Genomic DNA, 23701 nt, shown 5'->3' on the forward strand with positions numbered 1-23701 from the left:
GCTGTCACCCACCCAAGATGTGCATTCACAGACAGGCAGAGGCACATAATTGTTAAAGTAAGAAAATGTTAACTTTATAAGTGGCATTTTCAGACTTACAATTTAAAATGTGACTTCACCATAAGTTGTGATTTTAAATTGTGAGTCCAAAGATACCAAACTCCAAATTTATATCTTTTTACAATGGGAAGTTACACTTAAAGGCTGCTTCAAGTTAACCCCAGAGTTAACCTATGGGAGAGATAGGTCTTGCAATAGGGAAAAATGAATTTAATAGCTTTTCATTACCAGGACATGTTAAACTTAAAAGTACATTTCCAACTTTTGAAATACACTGTACCCTGCCCTTGGGGCTAACAAGGGCCTACCTCAGGGGTGTATTATATATAATATAAAGGAAGGTTTGGGCCTCGTAATTGAGTGCCCTTGCCAGGTCGAAATTACAGTTTAAAACTGCACACACAGGCTCCTCAGTGGCAGGCCCGCGACATGTTTACAGGACTACTGTAGTGGGTGGCACAATCAGTGCTGCAGGCACACTAGTAGCTTTTAATTTACAGTGCCTGGGCACATATAGTGCTATTTACTAGGAACCTACAAGTAAATTTAAATATGATAACTTTGGATGAGCCAATGTTACCATGTTTTAAGTAGAGAGCACATACACTCTAGCACTGGTTAGCAGTGGTAAGGTGCCCAGAGTTTTAAAGCCAACAGAAATGACTTCAGCAAAAATGGGAGGAGGGGGGCAAAAAATGTGGGGATGACCCTACAGAAAGGGCCAGGTCAAACAGCAGCCCTAAGCCTGACACACACACACACTTTAAAAATGTTGGTGTTTTCATGTTGGCATACAGTCTCGCCTGGTCTGTATGTAACATGTATTATGGAGAAAAAATACATGACACACACGACCTAACAGATCCTTGAAAAAGCTTCACTGAAAGTTCTAGGTTTAGGACTTAATACCATAACATTGTACTGCTTTATTGTGTTCTTCTCACTTTCTGCCAATGTAAAAATAGGCAACAGCCAGATCCACAAGGGACAGAAACAGGATAATAATGTTTTGTTGTCTGTATGCCAGTGACTAACTTTTTGTAACTGTTAAGCAGAATTGTAAAGATTTTTGCCTTCTGGAGACGTCGCCTAGAAATTACTTTTATTTGTGCTGAGAAAGAATTTGGGGGAACAGAATCACACCTTCGGACATAATCCTAGTGAAGATATCAAAATGTTGTTATATACATTTTACCTGTCGTCATCACCCTAGTTTCCTAGCCATACTGGAGCTTGTTAGGAGTGGGTAAAATGATGCCCTCATTGTCATTTTTAGGTCTGGGCTTTGAGGGGACAGCTGTGAAACAGACATATAACTTGAACAGAACAAAAGCGTTACAGTTTACGCATTACTCACTGTAATCCCAATCCTTATCCCTCATGCTTTTTCAATGTTCATTAAAACAATCAACATTCAAGAGGTAGAAACTGATTCAACTGAAGCTTCTTGTGACCAGTGCTAAGCAGCCATAGGCAATTTGACTGTATTTGACTACATGAAGTACAAAAATTAATTATCCAATTTGCTTAGCCAGCCATATAATTCATTTTAAATATGCTAATTATTACTATAATTATAACAAAAATCTCCCACTCATTTTCCAGTGTAATTCACCAATACCATTTTTCTAAATTAACATGATGTTCACTCAATCCATAGCATAGCATAACATTTTCTAATCTCAATCTCAAATTGTGCAGATACACAGCATAATCAATAATGCATCAGTCATTATGACCGTTTCATACCCACTGAAATAAAGTATAATATATTATCACAATACTCAATCACACCCTATTGGGCTTATTTTATTGTAGTGACAGCACTATTTGGTCAATGTGCCCTGTGACAATCTATAATGTACCTCACGTTAAGTGTGCACTCAGGTCTAAACCTAGGTGGGTTGCTAACTCCCTCATCTGAGTTCAAACCATTGGCTCACGACTGGGAAAATAGGAATATATATATATATATATATGCATATATATATATATATATATATATATATATATATATATATACACACCCACACACATGAAATGCTTCAGCAAGCACAGAGCTGCTGTCAAAGCAGCTCCCAGCATGGTGAAGCAATGGCACTGCCTTAAGGCTTCCCCGGTGCCAGGTAGCCCGTAAAAGGCTTTTTATTTTTAAAAAAGAATGTAATTAATAAATAAATAAGGAGGGACCACAGGGGTGCTCTTGAGGGCTCCCTCACGGTACCAGTTAAATAAATATAATATTATAGCTAAAAAAAAAACAAATGTATTTTTTTTTTAAATTGGAGACAAATAACTCATTATAGGTATAGCAGGCATCAAAGCCTAGAAACTATATCCCTCCCTCTCACTTTCTTTTGCTCTGTCTGTTTCTCCTTCAATCACTTCTCTAACTCACAGACTCACTCAGACACTCATGCACCCACTCACAGAGCCACTCAGACCCTCATGCACTCAATCACAGCCCCAGTCAGACCCTTATGCACCCACTCAGACCTACTTAGACAGTTAAGCATCCACTCACACACCCACTCAAACCATCACCCACCCACTCACAGACCCACTGACACCCTGATGCACCTACTCACAGATCCGCGCACATTCTGACGCACACCCACTAAAACACTGATGTATACACTGTCACACCCAGACAATCTGACATCCACTCTTACCCCCAGCTACAGCCTCTCACACCTATTCTCACACCGAGAGAGGCCGCGGCCAACTTCTGTTGTGCATGCGCAAAGGGCCGTGCACAGCATCAGGTTGGGCGGTTAGGGGTGTAGGCCACAGGGACTGGCTGCAGTCCAACCCTTGGGGGCAACCCCTACTGTGCACAAGAGAAGGCCGTGCACAATGTGAGGTTGGGTCGGCCAGGCTCTGTGGCCAATCCCTAAAGGCCATGCGCGGCAGCGAATGAAAATTAATATACGTTAAAAAAACCATAGAAATTCACTGAAAAAAACTAAGGTTACAGGGGCGTTCTAGTTAGGTTCTGAATTTACTCGTACAACACCATAGAAATTCAGCAGTTGGCTGTAACCTTTGGTTTTTTCGGTGCATATATATATATATATTTTACCCAGTGGTTAGGTCAACAGTTTTTTCTGTTGCTAATAACTTTGGCCCCTTGATGAATCCCCACAAAACATTCTAAAAAGATACAGCTTTTTAACTAGTTTGTGCAAGGAAAGTTTCAAGGTGATCCGTCGAGCAGAGGCTGGGAAAAAAGGGTGGTCTCAAAATGCAAATTTCCCATTAATTTTCCATAGACTTCTTTAAGAAGAACTACAGCAAAAACTGCTGAACGGCATTACATGAAAATGGTGTATATCTGTTCAATGGATTTTTAGAAAGTAAGGGTCAAAGGTATTTGTATATCAGGGTGGTTGGGTCCACGAGAGGCTTGAGAGACTCTCACAGGAGCGCCAGTTCAAAAATGGAGCATTGTGATGGGCCCAGGTAGCTTTCTTTACTTGGGCCAATTCACACCCCTGGGACTCGTACTCCGGAGGGAGCAAGGGCTATGATTGGCAGCCAACAACGTGAAACATTTTGCTTGCAGCCATTACAGGAGCCGGGCACTTAATCCCTGTCCTGAAATATCAATGTTTCTTTCCCTGGTCCCCTACTGTGTAGTCTTTAGCAATCACCATAGCTCTGGGGGTTCTTCAGTTGAGAGAAAAGGCTCTATATCTGTCAATGACTGATTGGACAGGCTGTACAATGCCAGCTAATTACTTAGTCAATGTGATTTATTTCCTGAACTAGACTGCCTTTATTTAGAATATTACCTTTTTGCCTACAGTAAGTTCTACTGATTAGAAACTAGAAGTTAATGATTCAGCATCCTTCAGTTGCTGAAACAGTGTGTTTGAAGTTTATTGAGAGCTATAGGGATACATTAGTAAGGAAGTAGCATCTTTCTACCATAGTTACCCCCACTTTTTGCCTGGTGTCAGTATGTTTAGACTGTAGTACACTGGCATTCTGCTAATCAGGACCCAAGTGTCAGTGCTCTCTCCTCTAAATTTGGTTGTAGGATAACTTTTACAACCCATAATTGGCATACTGGTGCACCCATATAAGTCCCAGTATATGGTACTTAGGTACCCAGGGCATGGGTACACCAGGGGTCTCCTATGGGCTTCAGCATGTATTATGCCACCCATGCAAGCCCATGCAAGTTGTGCTGCAGGCCTGCCATTGCAGCCTGTGTGAAATGGTGACTGCACCTTTCAATTTAGATCAAAGGCTTGCCTTATATCGTTGTCACTGCACTTGGACACTGTAAGTCACCCCTATAGTAGGCCCTTCAGCCCAAGGGAAGGTTGCATGGTCCTAAGTGTGAGAGCACCCCTGCATTATCAAAGGTGCCCCTACAAACCCCAGACTCTATTCCCTGGGCTTTGTAAGTGCCGGGCAGCCATTTTAATGTATGTATTAGACACTGATCAACATGAGTAGTCCACCTACATAATGGCTTCATTGAACCTATGCATGTTTGGTATCAGGCATGTTGGAATCATGCAATTACACTGATTCCAGTGTTAGTTGCATGATACCATGTACTCTGGGGGTTCCTTAGAGGATCCCCCAGATCTGCTGTTCAACCTTGCAAGGTATGCATGGCTGCCCACGCTGCTGCTGACCCTAAACACTTTTCTGCCCTCCTGATAATGAGCCTAACTCGAGCAGGGGAAGGCAGAACAAAGGATTTCATGTAGGGAAGAGGTGTGACCACCTCTCCCTTTGAAATTGGTATCTGTTGGCTGGGGTGCCTTGGCCTTCCAGTTTCACCACAGCACTTTGAATGGCACATTTGGTGCCCTCCTTGCATAAACCATTTTGCACCAGTGCAGGAATGCCCAGTTCCCACTCTGGTGCAAAACCACACAAAGAACAGGGGATTGACTGCCCCCCTCTCCAGCTCCTCCCCTAGGGAGGTGCACAGAACTCTGCCAGGTGGCCACTTAAATCTGCCATCTTGGAAAAGATGTGCAGAGGCCCCTGGGAGCATCTTACTGGTTAGGCCAGGTGGGTGGACGTCCCTGCCCCCCTCTGATAGGTGGGTCACTGCAGACAATGTCCAGCTCCCTTTTAGGGTTACTTAAGGGCTCCCATGTGGGTGGGTCCCTAGATTCATCGAGCAAGACTCTACAAAGGAATTCTCTGCAAGACTCTTCTGCAGCCCTGGCCTCTGGAATGGCTGCTGGTCTGCCTTAGGAACTGAAACAAGACTGTATCCAGTTGGGAGGGCTCCCGCTGCAACATTGTTTCTTTGGCTCCTGCAAAAAATATGCAACATCCCTGGCTGTGCATCCTTCAGGGTCAGAAGGACTCTGTTTGCACTAGGAAGCAAGAAGGTATCTCCTTTGGAGTGAAGGAGTCACCTCTGCGACAACGACTGACTGGTGGATCCTGCTGTCCATCAAGAACATAAAGAAGGCTCTGCAACACAGGTGGTGGTTCTGTGGTCCCCTCTAGGTCCAACTTGTATTCTTTCCAACTTGGGAGACGGTGGGCCTTTGCTGTGGCCACTGGGACGGTACCCAGGTGCACCATGTCTGTTGCTGTTACCAAGGCTTGTTGACTCTTTCTCGTGAAGGTCTTTGAGCTCCAGAAGCCCCAGCCTCCAGTACTCTGCAACTCCAAAAACAGCTTCCCTCCTTCAACTCCTGTGCGTGGGACTCCTTCTTTGTTGTGCTGCTGAGGCCTCTCTGCGACTCACTGTGCCTGCTGCCAGTGGGTGCTCCTGGGGGCTCCAATGATTCCTTCTGGTTCTCCTGCTTTCTGAGGGCCTGCCCTGACTCCCCTCCAAGGGTGAGTTGTTTGGACCTTGCTGGTCCCCAAAATCCAGAAAACTTAATTGCTGCTTCTTCCTGCTTTTGCCAATGCTTGTTGGTGGTTCTGCTGACCAGTGAATCCTCTGCAATCTGGTGACAGACGTGGGGCAGCTCATGGCTGACTCCAACGATCTTCCTGCTTCACCTGGACTCTGCAGCTGTATTTCTTCCTTGGCCGACCTGCAGGAACTTCTTCCTAAGAAGGAAGGGCATTGCCTACCTGCACCGCCTGGACATCTTCAAGTGGTCAGGACACAGTCACCTTCTTTTTCAGGTTCGTCTTGTCGAGAATCCGCCCTTTGGGTTCCACTGACCTGGTCCGTGGGGCGCAATAGCAGCTGAACAAACGAGGCTCCCATTGACTCCATCAAAGGTTTCCAACATCACTTCAACCCTATGCACCCGGGCTCCCTGGTGTAGGTACTTCACTTTTCCGGTGTAGGTACTCCACTTTCCTGGGTATTCACAGGTGGGAGCACTATTGAACCTTCCTTGTGCCAACTGGTTTCCTCGGGGTTCTGTGAAGGGTCCTGAATCCTGAAAATTTCAACTGCCATGGTCCTGTGTTAGCCTATGGGACACCCGGCTAGATAACACCTCTGCACACGGGCGCCTGGGGATTTCTTTTGCTTACCTTAAGTGATTTCGTGCTCCCCAGCTCCTGGGATACTAACATACTTACCTTGGTTGGGCACCTCCATTCTTATACCACTTTTTTAGTATATGGTTTGCCCCCCTCATAGGGTCACATGTATTTCTGTGCTTTTCCTGTTTGTTTCTAAGTATATTTTCTGTGTATAGATATCTCCAAGAGGAGATATACCAACATTAAGATACTACTAGTGTTATAATAAAGAATACTTTATTGTTGTAACACTTTGTTTCGTTCTTTCTTGTGTGAACATCACTGACTGACTACTGTGGTTCTGTAGGTTTTCACTCCTCCTTGATAAGCCTGAGCTGCTCTTCACAGCTACCCCTACAGAGCCTTGGTTATCTAGGCACCAAAACACTATCTCTAATGGTTTCCTGGACTCAGTATAGGGTACCACACCATAGGTGTACACCATAGACTGAGCCAGCCTCTTACAACATGCACGTGCAGACCTCAATACACATTTTTTGGCTGGATTGCCACCAACCACAGAGCCTGAATGTTCCTCTGCAGAAGACATCTTTTCCTATTCTGTGTCCAAAGCAATATTGAGAGTCACTTGTCTGTTCAGGATGGGTGTAAAGTGGAGGCAGATCAGACACATGATTTGCCTTACCCCAACCATGCAATTCTTTCAAGGGACTCTTATTGCTTGTGAATTATACTAATTCCCTAATTCTCCAGCCCCACTATGAAGATATGATGGCCTATATTTACTAACACTTTGCACTGGGTTTATTTATTTTTTTGTATCACAAACCCAGCACAAAGTGTTAGGATGGGGTTGAATATCCAGCACAAATAAAGATTTGCATTCAATAGTATCCCAATCTAACAGAAAGTTGTGCTATGTGCTACTTTGCATTTCTTTCCTCAGGGGCCATTCCAGGGTTTGTACATGGGCGTTCTCGTGCAACCCTCTATGGGTTTTGATGCATATTGTTATCTACAAACATTGGTAGGCAGGTATTTGGGCCAAAATCTTTTACCTCGTTGAGGCAGGCGTAACGAGGAGAAATGTTTTCATTTCTCCTTGTTATTCCAACTTTGCATGTGTGCTGCAGTATGCAGCACACATACAACGTGGCAAAAGCCTTAAAGCTTGGTTGTATGTGATTTCATAGAACAACAATTTCATGGAATAGCATTACTGAGAACCCATTTCATCTAAACTGTTTAATGGAAATTTTCAAATAAATGGCATTTACTTTTTCGTAGAAACCATTTCATAGAATGTTTTTTGGTCAAAATTGGCTTTTGAATGCTTATTTTTTAGGTTTAAATGCATTAGTTATAGGTCTTACTTTCAGAAACAGTTTTGCCGGAGATATCTATTTCAGTGTTTTTCTTCAGGGGACATTATTTCATATTTATATATTTGACAGTGTCAAGCAATTAATTTGGATGCTTTTAATTCGCTAATCCATCACCACCCTTAAACACCATCTATCCATGACCCCTCACAATCCCCCATACACCATAAATGCCTGCAACCAAAAAACCCTCACCACACCTAAACTAAACTCCTCCTTGAAGCCTAAAAGCCCTTTCTACCCCAACAATCCACCATCCCTGAACTATAAAATCACTCATTATCCCTACCTCCAACCTCCACCCATCCCTGAACCATACAAACCCCTTTCTATGCCTAACCCCCACCCATCCCATACCCTTAATACACCTCAAAATACCCAAACTCCACCCATCCATGAACTCAAAAAATCCCTCAATGCTCTTAAACACCAGCCATCCATGACCCATCACCCTAAACTACTCATCCCTGAACCCTAAAAACCCATTTCTACATCTAAACTCGACCCATCTCTGAATCCTTAAAACCATCACCATTCTAAACTCCACCCCATCATGAACCCTAAAAAACTCTTCACGCTACCCATAATTGAACATTATAAATCCTCAACAGCCCTAAACTCAGCCCATCCATGAACTCTAAGGCCCATCAATGCCCTAACACTCCACCCATCCCTGAAATCTAAAACAGCTCACACCCAAACACCATTCATCCTTGAACCCTAAAAAAAACACTTTCCATGCCCGACCTCCAATTATTCCTGGTCCCTAACATTACCCATCTCTGAACCTAAAAACTCCACAGTAGTCCTAAACTCCACCACATTTAATCAAATTTTTAATTTTCCCTTTATTTTTTTTTTTTTTTTTGTATTTCTATAAAACTGTCTTTCCTTAAAATGATTTTTTCTCCAATGTGGTTTCTCAGTTTTCGTTTTCCATTAATTCACACACACCATTAAGGCATATGCTTCACCTCGGGGAGAAACGTGGCACACTTTCTTTCTCCCTTTGGAGCAAGGCGGCACAGTCACTTTCCATAAAAGATCAGTAAATCTGTGCTGAATTTAGTGTTGTTTGTTACTGTGTCATGTGCGTGTTTGAACTATGCGAGGCTGCTTCATCAGTTGGTGTGGATGTATTACATGGATTCATGTTTTCTATCCATGGGACTCTTCCTCCACAGCACTTGAAGCCTCCTAGTAGCTGAGGTGCTCCTAATTAGTTGAACAAGTTGTATTCTGATGTATGTCATCACAGACCAGGATCTACAGTATTCTCATCATTCCTTAATTTCATGGTTCAGCTTACAAAGAGTGCACATTGTCCCTGTTTGTGCCACAGTACACTTTTAACTGGGTGTGCCCACCGAAGGTCCAGACAATGCACCCTATTACGGTGAATGTGCTCTTCCCATGGCAGCTGTGAGGTAGCACCTGTCCTGGGTGCGGTGAATTAGGGAAAGTTAGACCAGCTATTTGAAGTCACTGGTCTGCCTTTACCTGTGCAGGCTGCCTCTGGGTATGAATTTGAAAGGGACAAACAGCTCTATGTAGAGAATTGCAGCGAGTGATGAGATCCACCTGTAGGGGGATACCTGAGGATCCCTGGCACTCCATTTCCCCTTCTGTAAGGGCACCCCCGTGGACGCACTGACTGTGCACCACTTCTATGTGGCCATCCGCTCCGTTGTATCTAAGCCTGTGTCTCTAATGTGGTCAGTGCTTAATTTGTAAATAAAAACATGCCGGTGCCCAAAACTCTCCTCTGAAACACGCGGCTGCTGCATTTAAATATGCGAGCACAGAATACTGAGGCAGCGTAATCCCGAAGCCATATCGGGCCTCTTTAATCCATTTACAGCCACTTCCTGCCGCTCAGCTCACTCTTGCAGCTTTCTGCTTTCTCCCTGTGAAGCTTTTTTGTTTTTCTCTTCCTCCGACTTTCCCATGGGTGTCTTTTGCTCAGAATGAATGCTTGAGGTAGAAGAATAAGTGCCGGCCCTCAAAAATAAGTGCAGGTGCCCCGCACCGGAAACCACCAGCTCAAATTATGCACTGAATGTGGTGCTGTTGAAGAGCAATACTATTTCCCCATTTGCATAGGGTTATGCCCCCAAGCAAATGAGGGCACACCCACTCGTGATTGCACCGGTGCAAAATGTGCACTAGCACAATCTTTATTATAGAAGGGACTACACAAGCATCTCTGGCCCCTTATATAACACCCAAGCGTCACAGAGGAGCAAGAAGTAACACACAATTACATAGCCCCAGGTGTTCAACTAAGCAGCACTAATTATAAATATCAAAACCATCTCCTGTATTAGTCTCAAATCTGATCAAACCCCTAATCCTGTCTATCTTCTTCTTTAGGTGAACTGTACAGAGTCCCCCAGCGAAAGCAAAGATGTCCGCGGCAAAACAGTATGGAGATCCATGAGGACAGTGAGGTGAGCATCCCTTCCAATGTGGTCTTGAGAAAGAGTGGGCGGCCAGGTGATTTGTGCCAATGACTTTTTCCCTAGGACAAGGCAGTTGTGAATCATTTCTGTCATTGTTAACTTTCACATAAAACTTGGTGTGTGTAAAGTCGCAAAGTGTGTTTTCTGCAAAACCTGCTAAGTTCCGAAATGGTATAGACTGTCAGAGTAAAATTAAGCAGAAGTGGGATGTATTCACTATCAGAGTAAAGGCTCACTTTTAGTGGGAGAATTATCTTGTACAAAGAGTTTACATGAAAATTCTTCAGAGTTTTCAAAACTTTGTAACCTCCTTGAAATCTGAAGTTTGTAATCACCCCTAAGTGACTTCTGGTTTCTTTCTAGGTTTGTGCACAAGGCCCACAGGACTGCTAAACATCATATTTACCATGAGCACCCTGCAATCTGCAGTTGAAGGGGATCTGAAGATCTTGCTTTTCCTATCTTTAACCTCCCAGAAAGAACCAAGGGGCAGATTTATGAAAAGTGTCGCTGAACCTAGTGCAGCACCACTTTTCTTGCACCCCTTAGCGCCCCCCTAAAACACCACATGTGCATTGTATTTAAAATATGGCACACCATGGAGGTAGTCAGGGGTACTAGCAACATAATTTTTGCTGCTAGTCTGGTGCTTTGCAGGATTAGCATAAAAAATGTTGACACTAATCCTGCAAAGCACCCAGAGGCTCATTGAAACCAATGGAAGCCTTCTTTTAACGCCTGCTCTGAGCAGGCATTAAAAACACTAAAAAAATGGGGCAAGGAAATCTTTTAGATTTCCTTGCACCATTTCTTGGGCCCACCTAATGGGGGAACACCCCCTTTGCATACATTATGCCTGGTGCAGGCATAATATGATGCAAAGGGTTACAAAGTGGTGCACTGCATGCTTTGCACCACTTTGTAAATATGGTGCAGTGCCTTTGGTCTTCTAACGCCACATTAGTGTAAACAAATGATACAAATATGACGTTTTAATGGCTCAAGGACCCCTTAAACTTAAATCTGGGCCCAAGCCTTCTGAAATCCAGGAATGTTTTAGAATCACATCCTTAGCGTTTCCTTTAGGGCTTTGTCTCTGCCACTGAACAGCAACCACCATCTGTGTACACTATCCAGACATTTACACATTCGCCCAAGGGTCAGGAGTAACTGCAATAGAGGCATATTGTGCTAAACTACATGCAAATTCACATTCCACTATGTAAAAGATGGTAACCGACTAAAAATATTGATTACATAGCTACCACTAATCCCTAACTAAACACGGTCATGATAGCTAACTTTTCAGATAGCACCGACAGGAATTTTGCTAAGGACCAACATACCAACATATTATTGCACCACAAAAATATCCTCAACAAATCATTGATGCAGCAAACCTGCAGCTTTCTAAAAACTGTCATTAAAAGGCTGCTTCATATTTTAGTGAAGTGAGCACAAAAAGCAATAATGTGTGAAAGTGTCAGTGCATCAAGCTTACAGAAAGGGCAAGGATCCTTGTCCCAAACCTCCTGACTAACCCCTTTCCACCTACTGAAGGTGGGGACCTGACCCAGCCTAAACTTCAGGGCTCACTGCCTTACAGATCTGCTCTTTATGTTCCTCACACATTGCTTTTGTAAACCATTGTAATCTGCATCCAGTAAATGCTGCAGGTTAATTCTCCTTTGGACCTCAACAAGGTCATTATCCAGCGAGCACTCTTTAACTAGACATTTTAGTGCTTGTTTCTGTTGGGACATTTACTTATTCAAGGGGGATACCAGATAGGGAGATTTAGGGAAGACTGGATTTCCTGCAGGTTATCTACCCATTGACCTATACACAACTCTTATAAGTGGAGTTTGATAAAATGCCTCAAGGAGCCTTCTTCAGATTTTAAAAGTCCTGCACAATAATTGAGCAACCTCTGTTTATATTTAAAAAGGATGTTAGTAAGGCCTAACTCAAGCTCCAGGACACTATTCACAGAACCTATGGGCAGTCCCAACCATTTTTTCCAAATGGTTGTTTCAGTGATTTGCAGACTGTTACATTTTTTTTTTGCATCTCGCATCTATAGAGTAACAAATTAACAATTTTTGCATTGAACTTCGACAGACTTGTGGCCCAAAGCTAAATCGAGTCTTCGTAGCACTCTAGCAATAGACTTGGCATGTGATTCCTGAAGGGAAACATGAGCTTTTACATTTTGATTATGGCTCAATAACAGGCCCAAATATCTATACTCCTTAAGCACCTTCACTTGAACACTCTTCAACTACCACCCAAACTTCGAGGACCGTCTCCTTCCTCTTGAGAAAACATGACCTTAGTTTTGGCCGTATTGATCATTAGATACTGTCCCTTGCAGTGGAGTGAGAAAGCATTGAGTTGCCTCTGCAGGCTGACCAGCATCACTGTATCATCTGCTTAATAAAAGCACATATAGGGCCTGATTCCAACTTTGGAGGACGGTGTTAATCCGTCCCAAATGTGACGGATATACTACCTACCGTATTACGAGTTCCATAGGATATAATGGACTCGTTATACGGTAGGTGGTATATCCGTCACATTTGGGACGGATTAACACCGTCCTCCAAAGTTATAATCAGGCCCATAGTCTCCCTCCCCAACTTGGGAGGAAAGGACCGGACCTTTTTTAAGCCTAACATTGCATCTGCTGTCTGAATTGAAAATAAAAGCAGCGCCAGGATGCACACTTGCCTCAACCCATTAGGGGTACTGATCTTTTTAGACTAGGCCCCATTACTCCCAAGTTCCACTCTAGTCCATGGGCCTTAATGCAATTGAACTATCAGCTTCAAAAGATCCGGGGGGGGGGTTCCATCTGGCCATCTTTTTCCAGAGAAGAGACTTATTTATAGTGTAATCGCACATGACAAGTCGATATATGACACATAGAGGGGCTGTTTCCTATTGAGAGCATATTCTTCTGTCAGCAACTTTAATATCAAACAGCCGTCCATAGTGGAGTACCCTTTCCAAAATCCCATTTGAGTCAAAGGTAGGATTCTGGTAGCACTCACCCAACCTTCTAGTAGACCCAACAAATGCCTCGCATAGATTTCACTCGGGATGTCCAATAGGGTGATCATACCATAGGTAGAAGGCAGAGCCCTATCACCCTTTTTAAACAAAGGCTACCTAAGGCTACCTTTCCAGGAGCTAAGTATATTAATGTCTGAGGGAATACTGTATGGCCCTTGCACCCTTGAGCTTTTCAGACCTTTAATCTCTGTTTCAATGCCACTAACTGAAAGGAGCAGAATACTCTCTGTCTCCCCCTTGACAAGAAAACACATTGACAGAGATCCCAAGGCCCCCCTAACTTCATCTTTCACCTTGTACAGTTCTGAGATGCAGCTTGATACTGGATTGATACTGCTGCAATTTTTGTGGCTAGCCCGAGTATGCTGTTGGAAATGCACCAGAAACCTTTTACGTACTAGTGTGCAGGGAAAAGCATATCATTGTCCAGAGGCTCTCTCTCTTCACCAGATTTGCTGCATATATTTCCTGAATATTTTCCTATGTTTGCTTATCAGACTCTCCCTTAATACCCCACCTGCTCTGTACGACTCTCTAATTCTCTTATTAAATGCTGCACTAGCCGTGACTTTTCCAAACATTAAGAGTCCTTACTAACACGAACCCTTTCCTACCCAAGGAATGCCCTATCTCTTATAGAGGCTATGAGTTGTTTAAAAATGCTGGACTGTGAGGAGTGAGGGGGAGGTGAATTTTGCATTTAGCAACGCCAACATCCATTTGTTACACAGCGTTTTCGACCACACAATTCTACGCATGTTTTTACTGCACACGGGCTGACTGTTGGGCCGCGTATCTCTTTGCTGAACCACCCTAGGCAGTGAAAGAATAAGATGCTTATGGTTACTCCCCGCAAGTTCTCCTACCACTAAATCCTTCACCATCCCAGCGTACTCTGAGGAGATAATTGCATAATCACTTAAAGACGTTATCAAACACCTACCATTTAATATGGTCATATTTAGCCTATTAAGTAGGGTCCTTAATTGCTTACATAGCCCCCCCCCCCTGCTTGTTCAAGACCTGGCATGGACTGTTCAAAGCAATTTATTTCTTCCTTTGGAAATCATCAAGGAGGTCTCTTGACATTCAGGTCACCCATCATTAAAATAGACACTCAGGAACAACAATTGAATCTTATCCAATAACTGTACCAAATCCTTAACCTCTTAGCTGCTGGGCCTTTTCCCCCCCAGTGCTGAGCCCTTTTTTGGCTATTTGGGGTAGTTCGCGCTTAGGGCTTCATAACTTTTTGTCCACATAAGCTAACCACGCCAAATTTGCGTCCTTTTTTTCCAACATCCTAGGGATTCTAATGGTACCCAGAGTTGGTGGTTTCCCCTGGAGGAGACCAAGAAAATAGCCAAAATACAGTGAAAATTTTGTTTTTTCCAAAAAAATGGGAAAAAAGGGCTGCCGAAGAAGGCTTGTGGTTTTTTCCCTGAAAATGGCATCAACCAAGGGTTTCTGGTGCTGAAATCACTATCTTCCCACCTTTCAGGAACGGGCAGACTTGAATCAGAAAACCGAATTTTTCAACACAAATTTGGCATTTTACTGGGACATACCCCATTTCTACTATATTTGGTGCTTTCAGCCTCCTTCCAGTTAGTGACAGGAATGGGTGTGAAACCAATGCTGGATCCCGGAATGCTAAACATTTCTGAAAACTAGACAAAATTCTGAATTCAGCAAGGGGTCATTTGTGTAGATCCTACAAGGTTTTCCTACAGAAAATAACAGCTGAAATAAAAAAATATTGAAATTGAGCTGAAAACAACAGCCATTTTTCTTTATGTTTTACTCTGTAACTTTTTCCTGCGATGTCAGATTTCTGAAAGCAATATACCGTTTTGTCTGCTGGACTCTTCTGGTTGCAGGGATATAAAGGGCTTGTAGGTTCATCAAGAACCCTAGGTACCCAGAGCCAATAAATAAGCTGCACCCTGCAGTTGGTTTTCATTCTATACTGGGTATACAGCAATTCATTTGCTGAAATATGAAGAGTGAAAAAGAGGTATCAAGAAAACCTTTGCATTTCCAAAATGGGATCAAGATAAGGTTTTGAGGAGCAGTGGTTATTTGCACATCGCTGAATTCCGAGGTGCCCATACTAGCATGTGAATTGCAGGGCATTTCTCAAATAGACGTCTTTTTTACACACTCTCTTATATTTGGAAGGAAAAAATGTAGAGAAAGATAAGGGGCAATAACACTTGTTTTGCTATTCTGTGTTCCCCCAAGTCTCCCGATAAAAATGATACCTCACTTGTGTGGGTAGGCCTAGTGCCCGCGACAGGAAATGCCCCAAAACACAACATGGACACATCCTATTTTTTTTATAGAAAACACAGCTGTTTTTTCCAAAGTGCCTACCTGTAGATTTTGGCCTCTAGCTCAGCCGGCACATAGGGAAACCTACCAAACCTGTGCATTTCTGAAAACTAGAGACCTAGGGGAATCCAAGGAGGGGTGACTTGCGGGGCTCGGACCAGGTTCTGTTACCCAGAATCCTTTGCAAACCTCAAAAAGTGGCTAAAAAAACAAGTTTTCCTCAGATTTCGGTGACAGAAAGTTCTGGAATCTGAGAGGAGCCACAAATTTCCTTCCACCCGGCGTTCCCCCAAGTCTCCCGATAAAAATGATACCTCACTTGTGTGGGTAGGCCTAGCGCCCGCGACAGGAAACGCCCCAAAGCGCAACGTGGACACATCAAAATTTTTGGAAGAAAACAGAGGTGTTTTTTGAGAAGTGCCTACCTGTAGATTTTGGCCTCTAGCTCAGCCGGCACCTAGGGAAACCTACCAAACCTGTGCATTTCTGAAAACTAGAGACCTAGGGCAATCCAAGGAGGGGTGACTCGCGGGGCTCGGACCAGGTTCTGTTACCCAGAATCCTTTGCAAACCTCAAAAAGTGGCTAAAAAAACAAGTTTTCCTCAGATTTCGGTGACAGAAAGTTCTGGAATCTGAGAGGAGCCACAAATTTCCTTCCACCCGGCGTTCCCCCAAGTCTCCCGATAAAAATGATACCTCACTTGTGTGGGTAGGCCTAGCGCCCGCGACAGGAAACGCCCCAAAGCGCAACGTGGACACATCAAAATTTTTGGAAGAAAACAGAGGTGTTTTTTGAGAAGTGCCTACCTGTAGATTTTGGCCTCTAGCTCAGCCGGCACCTAGGGAAACCTACCAAACCTGTGCATTTCTGAAAACTAGAGACCTAGGGCAATACAAGGAGGGGTGACTCGCGGGGCTCGGACCAGGTTCTGTTACCCAGAATCCTTTGCAAACCTCAAAATGTGGCTAAAAAAACAAGTTTTCCTCAGATTTCGGTGACAGAAAGTTCTGGAATCTGAGAGGAGCCACAAATTTCCTTCCACCCGGCGTTCCCCCAAGTCTCCCGATAAAAATGATACCTCACTTGTGTGGGTAGGCCTAGCGCCCGCGACAGGAAACACCCCAAAGCGCAACGTGGACACATAACATTTTTTGGAAGAAAACAGAGGTGTTTTTTGAGAAGTGCCTACCTGTAGATTTTGGCCTCTAGCTCAGCCGGCACCTAGGGAAACCTACCAAACCTGTGCATTTCTGAAAACTAGAGACCTAGGGCAATACAAGGAGGGGTGACTCGCGGGGCTCGGACTAGGTTCTGTTACCCAGAATCCTTTGCAAACCTCAAAAAGTGGCTAAAAAAACAAGTTTTCCTCAGATTTCGGTGACAGAAAGTTCTGGAATCTGAGAGGAGCCACAAATTTCCTTCCACCCGGCGTTCCCCCAAGTCTCCCGATAAAAATGATACCTCACTTGTGTGGGTAGGCCTAGCGCCCGCGACAGGAAACGCCCCAAAGCGCAACGTGGACACATCAAAATTTTTGGAAGAAAACAGAGGTGTTTTTTGAGAAGTGCCTACCTGTAGATTTTGGCCTCTAGCTCAGCCGGCACCTAGGGAAACCTACCAAACCTGTGCATTTCTGAAAACTAGAGACCTAGGGCAATACAAGGAGGGGTGACTCGCGGGGCTCGGACCAGGTTCTGTTACCCAGAATCCTTTGCAAACCTCAAAAAGTGGCTAAAAAAACAAGTTTTCCTCAGATTTCGGTGACAGAAAGTTCTGGAATCTGAGAGGAGCCACAAATTTCCTTCCACCCGGCGTTCCCCCAAGTCTCCCGATAAAAATGATACCTCACTTGTGTGGGTAGGCCTAGCGCCCGCGACAGGAAACGCCCCAAAGCGCAACGTGGACACATCAAAATTTTTGGAAGAAAACAGGTGTTTTTTGAGAAGTGCCTACCTGTAGATTTTGGCCTCTAGCTCAGCCGGCACCTAGGGAAACCTACCAAACCTGTGCATTTCTGAAAACTAGAGACCTAGGGCAATACAAGGAGGGGTGACTCGCGGGGCTCGGACCAGGTTCTGTTACCCACAATCCTTTGCAAACCTCAAAAAGTGGCTAAAAAAACAAGTTTTCCTCACATTTCGGTGACAGAAAGTTCTGGAATCTGAGAGGAGCCACAAATTTCCTTCCACCCGGCGTTCCCCTAAGTCTCCCGATAAAAATGATACCTCACTTGTGTGGGTAGGCCTAGCGCCCGCGACAGGAAATGCCCCAAAACAGAACGTGGACACATCACATTTTTTCATAGAAAACAGTGCCTACCTGTGGATTTTGGCCTCTAGCTCAGCCGGCACCTGGGGAAACCTAGCAAACCAGCACATTTTTGTAAACTAGAAACCCAGGGGAATCCAAGATGAGGTGACTTGTGGGGCTCGGACCAGGTTCTGTTACCCAGAATCCTTTGCAAACCTCAAAATGTGGCTAAAATACCACGTTTTCCACACATTTCGGTGACAGAAAGTTCTGGAATCTGAGGGGAGCCACAAATTTCCTTCCACCCAGCGTTCCCCCAAGTCTCCCGATAAATATGATACCTCACTTGTGTGGTTAGGCCTGGTGCCTGCGATAGGAATAGATCACACAACGGTCAATGTTGGTCCTTACGTGAGGCAGCTGTTGACCCTGGGGTGATCCATTCCTGACACAGGCACTAGGTGTAGGCACTCAAGTGGGGTAGTGTTTTTATCAGGACAGGTGAGGAGTCACTGGGTGGTAGGAATGTTGTGGATCCCAGCATATTCCTGTAGTTTGTGTGACAGAAATGCGAGAAAAATAGAGTTTTTTCTCAACATTTCAGCTTTGCAGGGTATTCTGGGTAAGAAAACTTTGGGGAATCCACACAAGTCACACCTCTGTGGACTCCCCCGAATGTCTAGTTTCCAGAAATGTTTGGGTTTAGTGTGTTTCTCTATATGGCCGCCGAATCCAGGACCAAAAACACAGGTGCCTGCCTTACAAAACCAGTTTGTTTTGCCATAGACAATTTTGATGTCTCCACAATATGATTTGGGTGGTGGAATTTGGGGCTGAACTAAATTGGTGAGCTCCCAAGAGAGCACTCTCTCTCTGCTTGCCGCCGCATTCACCTGCTCTCTGGGTTGGCCTAACCCACTATTACCCAGTTGCACGAACAGCTTGCGAAGGGACAGCAGGACTGTCCTCATCACCTCCCTCATAATGTACTGGAAGAGGAGTTTTCGAATGGGACTCCTCTGACTGAAAAATCACTCCCAGAGTCTGCGCCATTGTCCTATCCCTCAGATGCTGCCTCAGTATCTGATGTCTCAGTCTCTGATCCTATGTCAGAGCGGTCCTCTATAACCCGAGTGCAGGCAGCAGTCATCCATCAAGATGCCATCTCTGCTATTGGCTAAACTGTTGCTCTAAAACACTAGCCTACGTAGACAGTCACAAAATCGATGGTGTGTGTGAGATACGTGCAACAGTAGAGGCCACCTTACCTGCGCTTCTTCCCTCAATCAGCACGTACTTTCAAGACACTCAAAAAACACCTTGTCACATACCATTCGTCACAGTCTTTAGCACCTCTTGCGCCCAGTCCAACAATCATTATTGGTGCTCCCACTCCCTCCTCCTCGGATTCCCTCATTACCACCCAGCAAAAGTGCCCTTCATCTCTCCATAGACTTTACTAATGTACTCAGCTATTTACATAAAATACAGATGTGCTCTTTGCAGTAGGCATATAAACCTTCTGCGCTTCTTTATGGCACTAAAACTGCCACTAGACAAGTCGGACCCTTTTCCCCCCAGGGAAACCACACACATATTGACAAAAGTGATGTATATATGACAGCCAACCACCTGAAACTCAACTCAAGCAAAACCGAAATAATCCTCTTTGGCCCTCACCAAAAAAACCTGGGACCCCCCATGGTGGCCCACCACGCTAGGCCCTGCACCCACCCCCGCCAACTACGCACGCAACCTCAGCATCATCCTAGACTCCTCCCTCTCTATGACCCAACAAATCAACGCTCTTACCTCCTCATGCTTCAACAAACTCCGTATACTGAAAAACATTCAAATGGATCCCCACAGAGACCAGAAAAACTGTCACTCACGCACTCATCAGCAGCAGGCTTGATTACCGAAACGCCCTCTACGCCGGCACCACTCTAAAACTCAAGTGCAAACTACACGCATCCAGAACTCAGCAGCACGACTCATCCTCGACCTCCACCGACACGAACACATCTCTCCACACCTCAAATCCCTCCACTGGCTCCCCATTGACAAAAGGATCACCTTCAAGATCCTCATCCTCACACACAAATCACTCCACAACACAGGCCCTGCCTACCTCAACGAGAGTCACCTTCCACACCCCCACACGAAACGTCCGTTCAGCTGACCTCTCTCTCGCCTCTGACCCCCGCATCAAACACACCACCACCGGGGCAGATCCTTCTCCTACATTGCACCCAAAACATGGAACGCACTCACAACCCACATTCGCAAGACCCAAAACCTACTTCTTTTCAGGAAGGGCCTCAAAACCTGGCTTTTTGAACAGTGAACCTCCTAGCCCCTTTCCCTCCCCCCCGTCCCCCCCCCCCCAGCGCCTTGAGACCCTCACAGGTGAGTAGCGCGCTTTATAAATCTCTTTGATACAGATCTACCTATATATATATATATAAATATATATCTACATAGATATATCTATAGATATATCCATGTACCTAGATATATCTATCTACATAGATATATATATATAGATATATACATATATTTTTTTTTAGTTGTTGTATGGTTTCCTTGGGGGCCAAAATGGCCCCCAGGGAAACCCTACAACATCTAAAAAAAAAATTGCCCCCACAGGGGGTCACCCTGCCCACGGGCGACCCCCTGTCATTTCATTTTTTTTTTTTTTTTTTTTTTTTTTTAAATCCCCTGGGGGGGGGGGGGGGGGGCGCGATCGCGCCACCCCCCCTCCCCAGGGGGCACCTACCTTTTTATTTTTTTAGGAAAATTATCCGGGGGGGGGCGGCCCGTTTTCCGGGGGGGGGCTGCCCCCCAAAAGTGAAATCCCTGGTGTCTAGTGGGGTTTCCTGGCCCCCGATCGCAGCTGTGCTGCAATCGGGGGCCAGGAAACCATTTCAGAAGGCCTCGTAAGAAAGGGGAGAGTCTCCCCTTTCTTACGAGGCCTTTTCAAAATGTTTCCTGACCCCCCCGATCGCAGCTGTGCTGCGATCGGGGGAGCCAGGAAACCTGAAAGTGTTTCCTGGCCCCCGATCGCAGCACAGCTGCGACCGGGGGCCAGGAAACACTTTCAGGAAGGCCTCGTAAGAAAGGGGAGTGTCTCCCCTTTCTTACGAGGCCTTCCTGAAAGTGTTTCCTGGCCCCCGATCGCAGCTGTGCTGCGATCGGGGGCCAGGAAACACTTTCAGGAAGGCCTCGTAAGAAAGGGGAGACTCTCCCCTTTCTTACGAGGCCTTCCCGAACGTGAAAAAGGCCGTTTTCCCCCATGAAAGCAGGAAGCGGCCGCAAGGCTGCTTCCTGCTTTCATGGGGAAAACACCTTTGCAACGTCAACGCGCCTCGCGGCGCGCTGACGTCACAAAGGGGGGGGCGGGGGGAGACACGGTAGCTTCCGTGTCTCCCGGGGGGGGGAAAAAAATTAAAAATAAATCCTCGGGTGCGACGCACCCGAGGATTTATTAATGCCCTTCCTGGTGTCGGCCACTGGTCGTGACCCGCACCAGGGAGGGTGTGTGGGTGTCGGCCAGTGGCCGACGCCCGCATTTAACGGGTTAAATAGTTTTTATTTATATTGTTTCGGAGAGAAAGTATGTATTGATTAATATCAAGTTGGACCACCCTTTTGGCCCTCTTTATGTATCTTAGTTAAAGAAATTCCCGGCACAGACAATACCAAAAAGTTCACAAAATCCCTAAATAGGACAGCCACCACAACATCATGCTTAATAGATACCAAAAAAGCTAGGCCCCCAGCAGGTAGCCCTAACTGCCCCTTGACTGCTTTAAGACTGAAAAGTACATAGTTAGGCAACACCCAATCTTCCGTTTTCCTGGTTTCTTATAAAGCAGCTATCCCGACTTTCTTGTCTTTTATAACCACCAAGAGTGAATCAAAGATCCTTTCTAGCCCAGCGATATTCCAGGACATAAGATTTACCCCGGAGACATCAGGATCTAATAAAGAGGGGTTTTGACAATTTGAATTGATAGAGCCCGCAACCCATTTCTATGTATATTGACTCTTTTTGGGTGGTTCCACCCACTTGGTATACATTTTCCTGCCAATGTCTGTCTTCACAACAAGGATCGTTTCCAAGCCTCCTCCAACCTGGCAACTCTCACCCAGTGGCGAGGGAACATGATTACATAGGGGGGATGGGTCCCAAGCCAGCCCCCATAGCACATTTCGAACCTTGATGGGACTGAGGGGAGAACGTGCTGCTAAATAGATGTAGCATAGATATCAAAGCCTGACTGCCTAAACTCATCCAGCGAGTTCAACACTTCTTCAGCCACCACCCTGCAATAGAAGTGAACCCATGTGGATGGCCAGGAAGGCTGGCACACTGGTTTTAGGCTAGACGACTAAAGATATTTTGAAGAGATTTTAGCAAGCTGTAGAACAGATTGAAAAAGAGATAAAATACATCATCTACTAAGCATCCCTTCTGCCTCAGAGTCAGCAAAGATGTCCACAAATTGAAGGACCCAGATGACATCATCATAGGGCTTAGCATTGGAATTTAAGCCCCACCATGTGTCCTCCTAAGACCTAACATTCCCCACCAGCTCCCACAGGGAGTGCCCCCTGTCTCTGGGTAGCCGAAAGTGCAGCATGATCAACCTGAGCAGGCTTGAGGACTTCCCTATAATCCACTCCGATGAGCTCAGGTGGAGTTGCAGCTATGCCCGAAGAAGTCATACCCAGGGGTATAGAAGAAGCTTTACAAGTATCAAGAGGAAGTGCCATTGGCTTGCCAGTTATAAAATTCCCAGCCTGAAATCTGACCTTTCTTGTTCTTCTCTTAGTTATTCTCCTCAATTTCCTTTTTGCATTATGTTTCATGTTATTTTGTTTGTTGTAAGCTTTTCCCTTTCCAGGCTTAGCCCCAGGCTCCTGGACAGTGACGCCCGGCTTAATCCTCTTGGCTTTGATGAAGATGGGAAAGACGTCACATGAATCACCTGAGGCCTGAAAGGGGCCAGGGAGGGCTGGCCCATTATTTGCAGTGGCGGCTGGTGACCTTTGAAAGTAGTGGGGCATAAAAGTTGCTGGTGAGTGCACTGTGAGAAGTGAGCGTAGCGAGCCAGCCTAACATAAGAGGGTTTCGTGAATGTTCTCCCCCGAGAAAAGTTTGAAAAAAGAGTGGGCAAATGGTGCATTTTCAAGCAAATCTGAGAAAGCAAGGAGGTTAATAAAGCAATTGTGAAAGTGTAGTCATAAACATCACAAAAGAGATTTCATATGATAACAACATAGGTAGCTGCTTACTTAATTTAACCATAGAACTTCATAACAGAGTATGAGATAACAATTCTAGTACCTCACAGGTTTCTTTATTTATTAATATACCTTTAGAAGTGTGATTCTTCTGACTCAAAAGTCGACAAGTCAGCCACTAGACCACCACATTGATTTTTGTTAATTTTGTGATAGTTTAAAGTCAATACAAAGGAGTATTAAACAAGGCTTCCCTAACAAGCAGCCCGCTGTCTCCATCCTGACACTGGGAAGGGATGCTGCATGGAGAGTGGCATTTTTTCAAGATTCCTTGCTTTTCAGCTTTTTAGTTCGTACCCCTAACCTTAACCTTTGTTTCCCCTTTTCCTCTCTCCCAGCTCCTCCAATCACTAACTTTTAATTTTATTAACAACCGTTCGAGGCCCCTCTAATC

General features: G+C 45.0%; 1 protein-coding gene across 2 annotated transcripts in view; it reads left to right on the forward strand.

Annotated features, from left to right (window-relative positions):
- Positions 1–23701, forward strand: part of PITPNM3 (PITPNM family member 3) — a 1929018-nt gene that overhangs the window by 1097960 nt on the left and 807357 nt on the right. For both annotated transcript variants that reach the window (XM_069226994.1, XM_069226995.1), the window contains exon 4: positions 10248–10324. In XM_069226994.1, coding sequence (XP_069083095.1) covers positions 10248–10324 — 77 coding nt within the window. The remainder of the gene's footprint in view (positions 1–10247; positions 10325–23701) is intronic.

The sequence above is a fragment of the Pleurodeles waltl genome, chromosome 3_2, assembly GCF_031143425.1.
Source record: "Pleurodeles waltl isolate 20211129_DDA chromosome 3_2, aPleWal1.hap1.20221129, whole genome shotgun sequence".
In the NCBI taxonomy this organism is placed as follows: domain Eukaryota; kingdom Metazoa; phylum Chordata; class Amphibia; order Caudata; family Salamandridae; genus Pleurodeles; species Pleurodeles waltl.